Source organism: Bos javanicus, chromosome 7, assembly GCF_032452875.1.
Source record: "Bos javanicus breed banteng chromosome 7, ARS-OSU_banteng_1.0, whole genome shotgun sequence".
Taxonomy (NCBI): Eukaryota; Metazoa; Chordata; class Mammalia; order Artiodactyla; family Bovidae; genus Bos; species Bos javanicus.
The window spans coordinates 19,930,184-19,946,872 of record NC_083874.1 but is presented as its reverse complement, the minus strand read 5'-3'; the positions used below and the strand labels follow the sequence as shown (position 1 = coordinate 19,946,872).

Sequence of the window (16,689 nt, the reverse complement as noted above, 5' to 3'; positions counted from 1 at the left end):
TGAGTTGAGACAGAAACACGATGGATGCTCCTTGAAGAAACAAGGTGAGGGTGGGGGGAAGAATATTTGTTGATGTAAATCAAGAGCCAGCAACCTGCCCCATGGACCAAACTCACCGCAGTCGTTACAAGGTTTTACTGGCGCGTGGCCCCTCCCGCTCATTCACAATCACAGCTGCGTCGGCTCCCACACAGACCACCCAGCTCCTCACAAAAAAGGTCTGCAACCCAGCAAGACCAAAGAGGTCGTGGTGATGGGCTTCAAGCCTCGCTGGGCTCTGTCTCCCCGGTGCAGCACTGCTATCCTTGGTGCTGACCCCCCAACAGACGCCTGGGCCCAGGGGTGGACCAGCTGCCCCTTCCTCTTGTCCCCTGCGAAGTCCCAGGGCAGGGAGGCTCTGACCCTGTGGGGCCTGGTCCTGCTCACCCAGGGCTGCAGCACCCTGCCTGGGGGGGTGGGCAGGGGCTCCCCAGGGGAAACCAGGGCACAGGGCCCAGTGCTCAGGAGGCGGACAGCAGACAGGGGCCAGACTGGAGGACAACGGCCAGAGTGCCCAGGGATAGCGCTCCGCTCACCCCGCAGGCGTCCAGCGGAGGGCCACGTGCTGTCTCAGGGCTGGTGTACAAGGCTTCCTGGCCCAGTTTTCCTCCCAGATGTACATTTTTACTTTCCGGCAGCCCGCGCTGGGCGACACACACTGCACCAGACGACACATGCCATACTGGTTTCCAGCAGACAAGGCCTTCAGGGAGAGGTGGGGGCCGTGGCTGGAAGACCCCTGGTCACTGGCGGGGTGGTGCTGCCAGCCAGGTGGGGGCTGTTCTCACATTCAGTCCCAGGCTCCACTTCCCAGGGGGCTTCCAGAATCCAAGGGCCTCAACCCGCCCAAAGTCCCTGGCAAGTTGGCAGCCGAGCCAGGTCCCCAATGCCTGGCTGGGCTCCAGGGGTGTCACAGGGGCTCCTGCACTTTGAGGTCCCTTGAGCCAAGGTGATCACACAGCCCCATCTGATGAGACAGGGGTTCAGTTCAGTTCATTTGCTCAGTCGTGTCCGACTCTTTGTGACCCCATGAATCGCAGTACACCAGGCCTCCCTGTCCATCACCAACTCCCGGAGTTCACTCAGACTCACATCCATCAGTTGGTATGCCATCCAGCCATCTCATCCTCTTTCGTCCCCTTCTCCTCCTGTCCCCAATCCCTCCCAGCATCAGAGTCTTTTCCAATGAGTCAACTCTTCACATGAGGTGGCCAAAGTACTGGAGTTTCAGCTTTAGCATCAGTCCTTCCAAAGAACACCCAGGGCTGATCTCCTTCAGAATGGACTGGTTGGATCTCCTTGCAGTCCAAGGGACTCTCAAGAGTCTTCTCCAACACCACAGTTCAAAAGCATCAATTCTTTGGCACTCAGCTTTCTTCACAGTCCAACTCTCACATCCATACATGACCACTGGAAAAACCACAGCCTTGACTAGATGGACCTTTGTTGGCAAAGTAATGTCTCTGCTTTTGAATATGCTATCTAGGTTGGTCATCATTTTCCTTCCAAGGAGTAAGCGTCTTTTAATTTCATGGCTGCAGTCACCATCTGTAGTGATTTTGGAGCCCAGAAAAATAAAGTCTGACACTGTTTCCCCATCTATTTCCCATGAAGTGATGGGACCGAATGCCATGATCTTCGTTTTCTGAATGTTGAGCTTTAAGCCAACTTTTTCAGTCTCCTCTTTCACTTTCATCAAGAGGCTTTTGAGTTCCTCTTCACTTTCTGCCATAAGGGTGGTGTCATCTGCATATCTGAGGTTACTGATATTTCTCCCAGCAATCTTGATTCCAGCTTGTGCTTCTTCCAGCCCAGCGATTCTCATGATATACTCTGCATAGAAGTTAAATAAACAGGGTGATAATATACAGCCTTGACGTACTCCTTTTCCTATTTGGAACCAGTCTGTTGTTCCATGTCCAGTTCTAACTCTTGCTTCCTGACCTGCATATAGGTTTCTCAAGAGGCAGGTCAGGTGGTCTGGTATTCCCATCTCTTTCAGAATTTTCCACAGTTTATTGTGATCCACACAGTCAAAGGCTTTGACATAGTCAATAAAGCAGAAATAGATGTTTTTCTGGAACTCTCTTGCTTTTTCCATGATCCAGCAGATGCTGGCAATTTGATCTCTGGTTCCTCTGCCTTTTCTAAAACCAGCTTGAACATCTGGAAGTTCACAGTTCACATACTGCTGAAGCCTGGCTTGGAGAATTTTGAGCATTACTTTACTAGTGTGTGAGATGAGTGCAATTGTGCGGTAGTTTGAGCATTCTTTGGCATTGCCTTTCTTTGGGATTGGAATGAAAACTGACCTCTTCCAGTCCTGTGGCCACTGCTGAGTTTTCCAAATTTGCTGGCATATTGAGTGCAGCACTTTCACAGCATCATCTTTCAGGATTTGAAATAGCTCAACTGGAATTCCATCACCTCCACTAGCTTTGTTCGTAGTGATGCTTTCTAAGGCCCACTTGACTTCACATTCCAGGATGTCTGGCTCTAGGTGAGTGATCACACCATCGAGGTTATCTTGGTTGTGAAGATCTTTTTGTACAGTTCTTCTGTGTATTCTTGCCATCTCTTCTTAATATCTTCTGCTTCTGTTAGGTCCATACCATTTCTGTCCTTTATTGAGCCCATCTTTGCATGAAATGTTCCCTTGGTATCTCTAATTTTCTTGAAGAGATCTCTAGTCTTTCCCATTCTGTTTTCCTCTATTTCTTTGCATTGATCGCTGAGGAAAGCTTTCTTATCTCTCCTTGCTATTCTTTGGAACTCTGCATTCAGATGTTTATATCTTTCCTTTTCTCCTTTGCTTTTCACTTCTCTTCTTTTCACAGCTATTTGTTAGGCCTCCCCAGACAGCCATTTTGCTTTCTTGCATTTCTTTTCCATGGGGATGGTCTTGATCCCTGTCTCCTGTACAATGTCACGAACCTCAGTCCATACTTCATCAGGCACTCTATCAGATCTAGTCCCTTAAATCTATTTCTCACTTCCACTGTATAATCATAAAGGATTTGATTTAGGTCATACCTGAATGGTCTAGCGGTTTTCCCTACTTTCTTCAATTTAAGTCTGAATTTGGCAATAAGGAGTTCATGATCTGAGCCACAGTCAGCTCCCGGCCTTGTTTTTGCTGACTGTATAGAATAGAACTTCTCCATCTTTGGCTGCAAAGAATATAATCAATCTGATTTCAGTGTTGACCATCTGGTGTTAGGAGCGTCCCATTTTACACACGAGGGAATGGAGGCTCCATCCTGGGGGCAGCTCCTTCCGCCTGGCCCACAGCCTCACTGCGACCTCCTAAGAGATGGAGCCACGAGGTGTGGTGCTAAGCCACCCTTTGGATTCCCGACCCACAGAAAGCGTGAGATGACAGGTGTTTCTCGCTGTTTTAAGCCATGACGCTCTGGGATAATGTTACACGGCAGTAACTAATGGGTGCTGCCTGGTATCCACATGGCCCCTGGAGGACAAAGGGGAAGAGCAGACAGAGAGCAGTCCACATGGTGGGTCCTCCGGCCCTCACCCCCCTCCTCCTCCTGCCCTTACTCCCTGTGTTCCCACCACACAGCCCCCTCACTGTTCCCCACACGTGCCAGGCACAGTCCTGCCCCAGGGTCTTTGCACATGCTTCTCCTCTGTGTGGAACACTCTGCCCCAGCTCACGGATCAGGCCTGGATCAAATGGCACCTCCTCAGAGAGGCCTTCCCTGACCACTGGCTGGAGTTGGCCCCTGACACCACTCCCTGCCGCTGATCATAAGTCACACCCTGCCTGGTTTAGACCTTCTCCTGTACCACTGCTCCTCCAGCAGCTGCTCCCTTAGTGGGTAGCAGTCACATCTCCTGCAGCCCACGAGCAGGTACCTGGCACCACCATGGACACCAGCACCCACCCTCTCTCCCTGGTGGTGACCCCAGGAATCATGTCAAGGTCTTGGGCCAGGGCAGGCAGGCTTGGCGCAGAGAGGGGCAGGAGCCTCGGGGTACAGCCTGCCGTGTGGGCCTCCAGCTCTGGCCCACTGGTTACCATGGGGAGCAGCCGGAGCAACAGGACGAGGGCCCAGGAACAGTTACTGCTGAGCGTGGCCGTGCGATGAAGCCAGCACTGCTGATTCACTGAAACTGCCCATCAGCCCACAGGACTGGTGCTATCATCACGTCCACGCAGCAGATGTGGAGGTCGAGGCCCGGAGAGGCCAGGTCACTCACCAGAGGCCACTCAGGACCAAGAGAGGAGGATGCATTTGACATCAGACAGCAGACTCCAGCCTGAGCCACAACCGCATCCACGGAAGAACTGGGAAGGAACCAGCCATCTGAGAGCCGTACAACCTCCCAGCAGCAGGAGAAGCCAGCACCAAGGTCCTGAGGCAGGACTGGGACTGCGGAGCCAGGGGTCAGCCAGAGGCTGTTGAGGCCGGAACAGAGTGAGCGACAAGAGGTGAGGGCAGGGAGGGGGCAGGCCCTGCCCCATCTGTCACTGCAGGACCCATGAGTGGTTGGTGATTAGGGTCCACTTGCAGCTCTTCCCAGACTGGAATCTGTCCTGGCCCCCCAGTGACCGGAGACCAGAAGATAAGGGCACCAAGACAACTGGACGAGAGGAGACACTGGGGTCCCGCTCACAGCAACACAAAATTAACTCAAACGCATCATAAGCCTAAACGAATGCGAGGGCTAAGGCCATAAAACCCTCAGAGGAAAACAAGGTCAATCCTCATGACCCCAGGTCAGGCAGGGATTTCTCGGCTACAACACCAGCAGCCAAGGAAAAGAGAGAAATGGGGCCTGGTCACAATGAAATACATCTGTGCTTCCACAGGCACCACTGCGGAGGTGAGAGGACCACCCACAGAACAGGAGGGAGCACTGTGAATCATCTCCCCGAGGAGGCGCTCGTGTCGAAACCATAGAAAGAAGGTCTACAATTCAGCGATGAAACGAAAACCAACCCAACTGGAAGACAAGCAGGGACTTTCCTGGCGGTGCCTGGTGGTTAAGACTTCGCCTTCCAATGCAGGGGGTGTGAGTTTGATCCCTGGCCGGGGAATTAAGATTCTACATACCATATGGCCAAGGCACCAAACCATAAAACAGAAACTACGTTGCAACAAATTCAAGGAAGACTTTAAAATAGTCCACATCAAAAAAAACAAAAACAAAAAAAAAAAAGCTTAAAAAAAGAAGGAAAGAAAAAAGAAAAGAAGCAAAGGATTTGAACAGACATTTCTCCAAAAAGGAAACATAAATGGCCAACAGGCAAGAGATGTTCACTGACCATCAGGGAAACACACCTGGAGATCATGGTGAACGCCACCCCCACCCCACGATGAGGATGGGGCAGGGGGACAGGTGCAGCTGAGTGGGAACAGGGCGGTGTCTCCTCAGAAGGGTAACCGGAGTTTCCATTGGATCCAGCAGCCCCAAGGCTGGGTGTCCGCCGAAGAGACACGAGGACCCGTGTCCACATAAGGGCTGTACATGGAGCCACATGGGCCGAGAGATGCAAACAGCCTGAATGCCCACAGACGGGTGGATAAACACACGTTGTCCCTCCACACCCGGGAGCGTCACTTGGCCTCGAGAAGGAGAGAAGCCCTGACACTTGCTACCACATGGGCAGACCCTGAGAACACGGTGCTCAGTGAGAGAAGCAGACATGGAAGGACACACAGGGTGTGACTCCACTGACGGGAAACGCGCAGAGCAGGCCGATCCGCAGACACAGAGAGTGGGTTCCTGGTGGTCAGGGGCTGGGGAGGGGATGGATGGTGACTGCTCATGGGGACGGGTTTCCTTTTGGGGTGATGAAAGTGCTCTAAAATCGACTATGGGGATGGCCGCACAACTCTGAATATAGTGAAACCACTGAATTACACACTTTGAATAGGTAAACCCAGTGGCATGCGAATTCTATCTCAACAAAGCCGTTACCCAAAAAAAAGCGCTTAGGAAAACGCCTAAGTGCAGACAGGTCTGCAGCCCAATCTTGCCTCACTGCACGGGGCAAACACCGCGTGCTCCTCACGCTGCACGTCTGTGGGTGCCCTGCACTGGGCAGGTGTGCCAACGTCGTTCACCCAACAGCATTTGCTCCCTTCAAGTCTCTGAGTCACATTCTGTTAATTCTCACGTGTCAAACTTCATCACTACTATGCTTGGTACAGTGACCTGTCGTAAGTGATCTTTGACATTACCACTGCAAAATTATTACTACTTTCTAAAGGCTCAAATAGCCAGTAGAGTTTTTAAGCAATGAAGTATTTTTACCATATTTATTTATTCAGTTGTGCCAGATCTTAGCTGCAGCATGTGGGATCTAGTTCCCTGACCAGGGATTGAACCCGGGGTCCCTGCATTGTGGGCGGGGGCGGAGGGCGTGGGAGATGAGGGGTGCTGGTGAGAGAGGTGCCCGGGGTGGGCCTGAGGGTGGAGCCAGATCTGTGTTTTGTGCCAGAAACACATGGCAGCTTCACAGAAGAGATAAATCATGAGAGCTGACTTCTAAGGGGGGCTGGGGGGATGCAGTGGGCAGCACACGCAAAGGCCCTGTGGTGATGGGATGGGACACTCTCCAGGAACAGCAGACAGGGTTTGAAGTGGCTGGAGGGGAGTGTGCAGGTGGGGGCCAAGTCCTGACCAGCAGCCCACACCGCAACCCCCCATCTCAGTGCACGGAGCAAGTGTCTCCAGAGTGGTAAACAGGAAGCCTTGCACAGGACAGGGCCGGGGATGGCAAAGGGGGCAGAGGCAGGGGTGTTTGTCCAGGACTCTGCGGGCCCTGAGAGAAAGAAGGTTCCAGAACCTTCACTCCTGGTGCCACAGACAGCAGAATAGCCATCGGGACCAAGCACAGGTCTGCTGCCAGAGTTCAGGGCCTGCAGCTCAGGCAGAGACGACCCACAGGGCAGTGGATGGTCACATGGCCAGCACAGCACGTGAAAGGCCTAAGGGCAGTGGGAGCGGCCTTGGCCAGGGAAATCAAGTGGGCTTCCTGGAGGAGCAGGCGGAGGACAGGTTCCCTTCCCTGAAGGAGGGCAGGGTCACCAGGCACATGCCCAGTGGCTCCACAGGTGGCAGGGTATGGGCGGTCATCTGAGGTTTGGGTCACAGAGCGGCCCTCAGAGGGTCCCACTGACCCCAAATGCTGAGTGTGACCCTGGATGGAGTCCCAGGGAGGAAGCAGATGTTACCACGCAGGACGGCCTGAGTTAATTCATGGAACTGAATCCTGTCCCACGTTCCATTTCCTCCACGTGACCCTGCGCTGGGCTCAGGGAGCCTCTTTGTTTATAGGACACACAGCCCGGCCTCCTCCGTCCTCCTTACTCACAGATTCCCCATCTGCAGGTCTACCTAGTGGTTGGCATGTACCTGTAACTCACACGTTCACTCCCAGGTACATGCAGATCAGCGAGGTCCTAGGATGCTCCCCACATGCCCAGTGAGGTGATGCCCTGCCTGCTGGGCTCAGCCCTCAGACCACAGACAAGGGTAAGGTGCGGGGTCTCTTGAGCGCCGGGCTTTCTGCATTTCTGACTGAATCAACAGCTGGCGTCAGACCAGGCCGCGTGGGGATCAGTCGTGACCCTGGGTGACAGAGCCCTAGGGGGCCCAGCCCTGCGTGTCCTCCTTCCCCTGGACTTCATGGCAGAGGGCATGTGGGTGTCGCCAGAATGTCCCCAGAACCCTGTGAAGGTTTCAAAGTTTTCAAAGTAAAATGCTGAAAGGATAATAATATACCCAGAAAGACAGTCATTGCCTCTGCAGAGATGCAGGGTTGAGACAGAAACAAACGCTCACTTTCCACCAACTGCAGGTCTCACTGCAGCTTTTCTCCTGGTAAACGTGTTATTACTTGTAGCTGAAGGCATGACTCCTGCATGAAGGCAGAGGCAGATGAGGGGAATCGAATAAAAGCCCAGAAATAGACCAGCCGCTCGCCGGAGTCTGGCCTGTGAGGGAGGTGACATTTGCCAGCGGGAGGAAGGCAGATTATCCAGAAGAGGGGCTGGGATGACCCAGAGGTGCCCGGGAGCACTCTGCTCAATTAAACCCTCGTACATCTCATGCCGGGATAAACTCCACATCTAACAGGAATTTAAACGTAAAGGGGAAAAAGTAAAATTATGGACGCACTAGAGGAATTTAACTGTAACCTCAGCACAAATGACACACTCACCAACCTGAGAAACCATAGAAAGAGAGACAATGATAAATGTGACCACATGAAAAGAAAATATCTGCCTGGCGTCAATAATCACTGTAAGAGAAGATGGGGAGACGCTTCTTGCACTTACTTGTATCATGGATTTAAAAAATAAATAAACCTTCCATAATATATAAAAAGCTCCTACAAATCAACAAGTAAAAGACTGGTATGTAATTTGAAAATGGGAAACACACGATGCAATTGATATGCAGTTCCCAGAAAGTGAGGTAAGAGTCCTGAGATGTGCAGGATGGAATGCAGAAGTGGAGTGAGTGGGGGAAAAGGGTCTGTGAGTATGGAATCAAGACGGGATGCAGACGGGCCCAAGAACTCTCTTTATGGTCAGAGGTATCAAGAACTCTCTTATCTTTGACCTCGGTGGGTAGGTCCCTTTATCTCAGGTTTTTTTGCTCCTTTTGCAGGGAAACATTTTTTTTTTTTTCTATTTTATGGCCATGCCACTTGGCATATGGGATCTTAGTTCCCTGACCAAGGATTGAACCTACACTCCTTGCAATGCAAGTGCAGCATCGTAACCACTGGACCACAAGAGAAGTCCCAGGATACATTTTCAACAAAATGAAGATGAAACATTAAGATGAAATACGTGAAAACCTTTCTCTCTGATTCATGTTTTCTCTGACTCAGATTTGATATGTATTAGTATGAGAGATACATATATACAAGTTGCAACTACATCAAAACATCCCCTTGTGTGTAAGTTCAGCACAGATGGAAGAAATGGACGAGGCGCAGCACTCACCCTTGCTGGAGGGAGCTCAGAACAGTTCACCTGGGGTTAACCACATGCATCTTAACGACGCTCCAACATCTTGGGGGTCCTGCAGACCTGGGGACCGTCCCTCCTTGAGTCAGCCAACTCCCAGATCACAAACAACTTGCCCATGAGCACATGTGTGCTGTGCAAACCAAGCCACCATGGTTCACACCCTCCCCCTCCTCATCCTGCTCACACACAAGCCCGGGGGCCCCACCCTAACCACCCCTGGCCAGGCCAGGCCCAGTCAGGGCCCACCCCACATCCCAGAGCCACCGCCATCAAACCAGTCAACCCTAAGCTGGCTCAGGGTGCTGACCCTGATCGTCCCTCCTATCCTGAGGACACCCCGATAAAGGCCCCTGCTCTTTCCACATCCATCCCAGCCCCTGGCTGGTGGCAGAAGGACCCAAGAGACAGCCCACTCAGATTTCTGCCCTGGTAGGTGCCCCTTGGGCCACCAACCTCCAGGGCTGGGCGCTGTCCTGGACAGTTCCTGTGGGCTAGCTCATCTAACCCTCACGGGACCCCGAGAGGAAGGCAAGTCTGAATCCTGCTTCCCCTATGAGCCTCCCGGAGCTGCTGGGACCCCAAATCCTCTGTGCCCGCTCCCTGGTCACCTTCCCTCCAGTGGTCAGAGGTTGGAAAGGCCATGTCCTACCAGAGGCGCTAAGACGTGTCTCCAAACAGGGACTTCAGCTGCCTGGTCTTCGCTCCACACAGGGAGGCCCTGGCCCTGCCTCGCCCCCACCTCCCCACCCCAAAGCCACCTGCCCACCACCCCTGGGCTCCAGACTGGGTCTTCTGCCCTCAAGCACTTCTCTGTGTCTCACACTAACACTGTACCCAACCGTCCCCCACACCTGCTCTCACCCCGTCCACCACCTTAGACGAAGCAGCTTGTCTTTCTGGGGCGCAGGTCACAACATGGGAGTCACCCCCTACTCCCCTCTGTCTCTTGCCCCTCCATGCTCAACCCTTCAATCAGTCCTGTCAACCTGGCTTCTGAAATCTACTCTGAATCACTCCTGCCTCCACCTGAGCCCCAGCCCCACCCACCACGACCCGCACAGTCCCCTCTGCCCTGGTACCCTACCCCCTCCTCCTTCCCCACAGTCCGTCTCCCACTGTGGCTTAGTCTGTGAGCAGCTAAGTCAGGGCCCGCCCCTCCTCTGCCCACAGCCCTCCAGGGCTCCCAACTCCCTGGGATAAAAGCCCATGTCCTCCCCCAGGTCCTGCACAACCTGCCCCATCCCCTCCCTGACCTCCCCTCCCCACTCTGCTCCAGACACACAAGCCTCCTCTATGTTCCTCCAACATGGTCTGCCCCAGGGCCTTTGCACGTGCTGGAAGCCCCTCTCCACACTCCATAGTATACACCCCTGTCCTCTCTCTCCCCTTCTCTGCTCTGCTCTTCTCTTCCTCTTGGCAGCATTATACCTCTTTTCCTCCTTTACTTACTGTCTGCATGCACCCCACTGGCAACCCCCCACCCCCACACCCCCTACACAGGGACCACGCTGTCTCATTTGGGCTGGCTCCAGCGCCTGGCCCAGCCACTCTTCAGCACCCATGTGTACACGAACACCTGCCCTGCATCCCACAGCCTCAAACTTTCAAGGACATCCCCGGCCCCCAGGATCAAGGCCCACATATGGACACGATGAGTGTGTGATTGAGTGAGGCGCGACTATGACTAATGCTGGGGTCCCTTTCCTGGGTCGGAGCCAGACGCCAGGTCCCCAGATGCCCTCCTGCTGGCTCTGGCATCTGGTTCCTCAGGTTGGACCCTAACCTCTCCAGGCGGCCTGGTGGTGCCTAATTAGTGCAGGGGCCCCTCAACTAATCCCCAAGTCAGTAATCCCCAATGTGGGCGGTCCCACCTCAAGCCCCGAAGCCAACTGGCAGCAGCCTGGAAATTCCCAGCAGGGTTCTGACCTGGACTGTTTTGAGTGGTGACATGCCTGGGGCTGGGCCGGGGCGGCAGGCTGGGTGAACAGGGGGCCTGGAGTCCAGAAGCTCTTTATCCTCAGCCCCCAGGCTGGTAAATGCTGTCACTTAATGAGTGCTGCCAGGGGAGGTGGGTCCCACCTCTTCCTGCCCTACCAAATCTTTGGGACCCCACTGTCCTTACCTTGAGAGGTGGAGAGAGGTACACAGTCCTTGGCCCAGGCAAGAGTAAGTCAGGCTGAGCCTCAGGCCGCCCCACCCAAGGTCCCATGGGCCTCCACCTGCGTTGGGAATCCCGGGAAGCCCACCAGACCCTCCCTTCCCCCATCAGCACAAGCCTGCCAGAGCCTGGACCCCTAGACCTGCTGCTTCTTGGGCCCTTCCCTATCTGCCCTCATCAACTCCAGGGTGCAGACTCCCTCATCTTTCTCCACCCCCACAAGACCCCCATCCAGGCCCCTGGCCCCACAGCCCTCTCCCTACCAAGCAGCCCAAGTGTGATCACTCTGGAGTGTGACTTACCACCCTGCTTACACCTGCCAGAACCATCAACTGGACTCAGACCAGAACCCACGTGAGGCCAGGTCCCCACCACGCTCATTCCTGCCTCAGGGCCTTTGCACAGCTGATCTCCTGCCTACATGCTTGACATGGCTACTATTTCTCCCTCGGGTCACCTGTTCCCTGACAGCTCTAAGACAGCAGGTCTTGGTCACCCCTTGGGGCCAGGATGCCCCTTTCACTACCCTCAGAGCTCCCTTGGAGCTGGCGTGGCCTGACTCAGGGCTTGGCAGGCATCTTCCATAGAGCACCAGTCAGCAAGTTTTCCCGACTTCATAGGCCACGAGCCCATCTCAACACTCAGCTCTGTCGCTGTAGCTGGATTCCCTGTGGACGACAGGCAAGTGACAGGGCATGGCCAAGCACCAACGAGACGTGACAGACAAAAACCGGCAGGTGGGATGGACTCGGGCCTCAGTCTACGACCCCTGGTCTCACCTGCTTGCCATGGCATCCTAACCCCCACCAACCTGAGGGTGAGGGAAGCCTGGTACTTGACCCCCACCCCCAGCCAGCCTCCATGAATGTCCAACAGGCCACAACCAGGCGCAGGGCGAGAGATAACCACATGACCGCATGAGCCCAGTTGGACATGGGCCCTGCCTGTCCAGGTTCTGAGGGAAGTGGTCCCTCGAGCAGGTCCCCATCCATCCTTCCAGGGCTCTACAGGCCAATCCACCTGGCCCAGCCCTCCAAGAAGGCACAGTCATCTGCCCATTTCACAGATGCAAAAACCAAGGAAGAGAGTCCCCAGCTGGCAAAGATGGTCTAGCTCCCGAGGCTGCTTTACAGAAGGGACTGAGTGTGCCGACCAAATGCCAGACATCACGTCACTAGAAAGGGGCCAGGGTGGGATTAGAACTGGGACCCTTCTGCCTCCAAAGGCTGTAGCTGAGTCAGTGAGGGGACAAGGGCGGCCACAGCCCCAGGTTACCATCCACCTGCAGCTGCAGAGGAAGCCTCATGAGGAGGCCCCATCTGCCCAGCCATGATGGCCTCCACTGCTCTTCAAGCCACTCAGGCCTTTGCCTGGGCCGTGCTGGCTTCCTGCCCCTCCTTCAGGCCCCTCAACCATCAGGGGAAGCCCAAGGGGAGATGTCATAGCAAAAACTTGGAAGAGCTCCAGAAGCAAAGACAGGGATATGGAGGACAAGCATCCCGGGCAGAAGGCACAGCAGGTGCAAAGGCCCTGGGACAGGACTGGGTCTGGTGTGCTGGAGGAGCAGGGTGGAGGCCTGGGGGTCTTTTACAGAGTGAGAGAAGGGGAAAGAGGGGAGGGCAGGACATGCATGGCCTTGGGGAGGACCTGTGCTTTTTCCCCAGAGATGTGGGACCCTGGAGGGCTGTGGCAGAGGAGGGGCAGAGCCTTCTGGAGTTGAGTGGCAGTATCACAGGAAGAGACAGATCAGGCCAGCCATGAGGATGGGGCTAAACCAGGAGGAGGCAGAGGGGTGGGGGGAAGTGGGTGGATTTTCAGTCCATTTGGAGGCAAAGCCAACAAAATCTGCCACCAAGTTAGACGTGGGAAGGGGTTGGGGGTCTGTGGGACGAAGCTGACTGTTCTGAAATATCATGGAAGCAAGAAGGGCAGGAGGGAAATAGCTCAGAAGCACCAGACCACAGCACGGCTGAAGCCCACAGGTAGCTCATGGGCCCCCACAGGGCCCAGCCCTCCCTGAGATCCTTGCTGGAGCCAGACACCCAACACAGTCCCCAAAAGCCAGCAGAGAACCCCAGCAGGCCTTCCCTGGACCAGGCCTTGGGAACCCAGGTGTTTAAAGTAACCAGATTCTAAACACCACCAACATTTAACTCCCATCAGATTGGCCCCAGTGACCGAGGCCGATAACATCCAGAGTGGAGCTAGCAAGGCTGTGGGCACACAGACAGCCAGGCTCTCTCAGCCCTGCCGGGACTCTTCACAAAGCCCCCAAGCATCAACCTGCTTGCCCCTGACCCAGCCACTCAGAGGCAGGGACTTCAACCTCTAGAGATGAAAGCACCATAGTGCCAGGCCACGTCCAAGGGTGTTTACTGCAGTATGGCTGTGACAACAAAGCCAGCTCCAGACACCACCCAACCGTCCCCCACCAGGAGGCCCTGAGTTAGTAAGGCCTGACCGGTGTGGGCTGTTGCTAAAGTTCCCCAAGCACTCTCCACTTGCTGATGCGCTAATTCAGGTACTGCTGGCGGCGTGGCCCCATTTTACAGATGGGGACACTGAGACTCAGAGAGATCAAGGCATTTGACCTTGGAGGTCACAGAGCACCTGAGTGGAACTCAGGCAAGCTACAGTTTCCACCCTCTCAATCATAGCACTGTATTCTCTTTCTCTGAAAAGAACTGATACCAACGTGGGGATGGGGAGTCGGGGGGATCATATTGTGGATAAAAAAGCCAGCAAGGCATAGAATGATAAGGGAAGTACAGCAGGCCTCACCTTTGGTGGCTGCGTCTCCAGGGAATAGGGGTGATGTCTGGGGAGGAGGTCTGTGGTCATCACAACTGGGGGGCTCCTGGCATCAAGTGAGTGCTCCACCCCCCATAGTGTCCACGATAGTGTCCCCACAACAAAGAATTTTCCAGCCCCAACCGTCACTGGCGCCAAGGTGTGAGGGTACCCTCCAAACCCCCTGGTGAATGAGCAGCCCCAGCTGTGTGTTTACGCATCTGTGTGAGCAGCAGGAAAGGCGTGGACAGTTGTTCCCTAAACTTAACAGAAATGGGTTCAGCAGAAGAGAGGGAGCTATTGACCCTACAGTGAGTGAAATAAGCCATCAGCTGTGGGAGTGGGGTTTCTGTGGGTTTGGGGACAGGCGGGGGTCGGGGGGGGGGTCTCACTGGTCAAGTCCCTGGGTTCAGACCCAACCACAGCTGGGGCCTGAACTTTATCTGACCCCATCACCTAGCCCCTGATAAGACAGACGTTTGCTGTGTGGCTTTCCTGTGGTCACTGCGTCCTAGGCTGTTTTGTCTCTGCCCATATAGGGCAGAGGACTGCTGGTGGAGGTCAGGGGGCTGAGAAGGGACTTCAGCTGGGCCCCTCCACTGTCTGGTGCTGGCAAGCCATGGCATCGCTGCCAGCAAAGAAGCAGGGCGTGGGGGCCGGATGGTGGAGCTGAACGGGGTCATCCACCATGCAGCTCCAGATGGTAGCAGGAAGGGGAGCGGTGGGAGTGCTCCGGAGCCCGGGGTGGGCTGGGGCGGGGTGGAGATTGCTCCCTGCTCCGGCTATTCCTCCAGACATTTCTCTCAACTCCCGGGCAGCGCAGTATCTCCCGCCTGCCACGGAAGCTTCGGGAGGCCCGGGAGAGGAGGAGGATGGGTGCCCCAGGTGGGCGTCCACAGGGACTCGCCAGCAAGGGCTGCCTCGGGGGGGAGGTAGGGGGAAATGGAGAATTCTGATGATCCGGAAACTTCGTACTTGGGAGCCTGAAATTTGGACCAAGAAGGAACCGGCCCCTCCAGGCAGGGACTGGGCTCGGCCTGGAGCCCGCAGGGCTGGGTGAGGCCGCTTCCCTCCCCAAACCTGCTCTAGGGAAAGGCGAGGGATACAGGCCCAGGAGAGGGGCAGGGGAAAGCAGTACCCCCTACAGAGCCACGGCAGCCCCCTCTCAACATCCAGGGAAAAGGCTGGGGGCTCTCCTGTTCCCCACCTGCTTGTAGAGCCCTGGCACTGAAGGTGTCTGGAGATGTCAACCCCTAGCCCCCTCCTGTTAGAGCAAGTAAACCGAGGCCCAGAAAGGGAAAGAACGGCCAGTGAACTAAAAACCTGGTCTGGTGAATTCCACAAAGAATGATAAGGTAGTCAGGAGGCTGACCCGGCTGGCCTTCGAGACCCCCCATTTCCACCACAGCAGCCCCTGCCCTTCACGACCAGTAAGATGGGCCCAGAGGGTGACCGCTTGCAGGGCAAGAGGTGAGGCCCGGGAGCTGACACTAGCAAGGTGGGCGGCCGGGAGCAGAGGGTCCGCATCACCCTTTGGAGGCAGGGCTCCTCACCGGAACGGGGCTACTCCACAATCCCACGCGTAGAGCAGCCCCCTCACAAGACCGGGTGGGATGTCGTCCCCCAGCGCCCTCAGCAGGAGGCAGGCGGGGCACCCACTCACGCATGGCGCGTCCTAAACAGGGGTCGCCTCCCCCCGCCCAGAGGTGAGGACCCATCTTCCCCGCGCGCCTCCAACCGGGGCTGCTCCACCCACAGCCTCCCAGAATGGGGCCCTGCACCCACCCCCGCCCCCAGACCCACAGCTCTCCCCAAGGACCCCAGAAATGGGCGGCGCCACGCCTGAGCAACTGAGGCGGGGTGTTCCGTCCTCCCTCGGGCCCCAGACGACGCGTCCCCTGGCCCCGGAGTGGGGCGTTCCATCCCCCCCGCGAGCGCCCCCGAGTGGAACGTTCCAGCCTTCCTGCAGCGGGTCCCGACGCCCCTCCAGCGCTCGGACGGGTCCACTGGGCCCCGGCAGGGGGGTCAGGCGGGTCCATTCGGAGAGCGGGGAGGGGAGGAAGGTCCGGAACCGTTACCTGCTGTCGCGCCGCTCTCCGCTGCCCAGGCCGCCTCCGAGGTCACGGCCCCGGCTTCGGCGCTCTCCGCCTCGTCCGGCACCTCCAGCTCCATGGCCGCGCGCGGACCCGCCGGCGGGCTGGCGGGCGGCCGGGCGGCCGGAGGCTGCGACCCGAGCTGCGGCCGCCGTCGCTGAACAACAACCGCCGCCGGCTGGAGAGCGGAGGGAGGGGGCCGGGCCAGGGAGCGAGGGGCGGGGCCGGGGCGGGGCCAGGCGCTGCGCCATCGCGCACTTCGCGCATCGCCAATAGGGACTCGGGGGCGGGGCCTGCATGCGTCAGAGTCCCCGGGAGCTCCACGAGCGCCCTCACGCGCCCAGAGAATGGAAGAGCAGCGCCATTTCTGCCAATACTGCTGTAGGGCTCAGTCTCTCTGTCGTGTGCGATTCTATGACAGCATGGACTGTAGCCCGCTAGGCTCCTCCGTCCGTGAGATTATCTCAGGCAAGAATACTGGAGTGGGTTGCTTGATATATTAACGTTATTAAATAGTGATATATTAAAAAAAATAAATAGTGATATAGTATGACAAGTAATACTAATAAGTAAAATAAGATATTTATGATACATAACG

The 16,689-nt window shown here is 55.8% G+C and overlaps 1 protein-coding gene across 8 annotated transcripts in view; it reads right to left on the bottom strand.

Moving 5' to 3' along the window:
* The window catches only part of PIP5K1C (phosphatidylinositol-4-phosphate 5-kinase type 1 gamma), a 47,769-nt gene extending 31,497 nt beyond the window's left edge, over window positions 1-16,272 (bottom strand). For 3 of the 8 annotated variants that reach the window (XM_061422679.1, XM_061422678.1, XM_061422680.1), the window contains exon 1: window positions 16,077-16,269. In XM_061422679.1, the coding sequence (XP_061278663.1) occupies window positions 16,077-16,170 (94 nt within the window). In that variant the 5' untranslated portion in view covers window positions 16,171-16,269. Of the gene's footprint in view, window positions 1-16,076 lie in introns of all 8 variants that reach the window. The other 5 variants (XM_061422674.1, XM_061422673.1, XM_061422676.1 and 2 more) reach the window with 5 other exon arrangements.
* Between the last annotated feature and the right edge of the window lie 417 nt (window positions 16,273-16,689).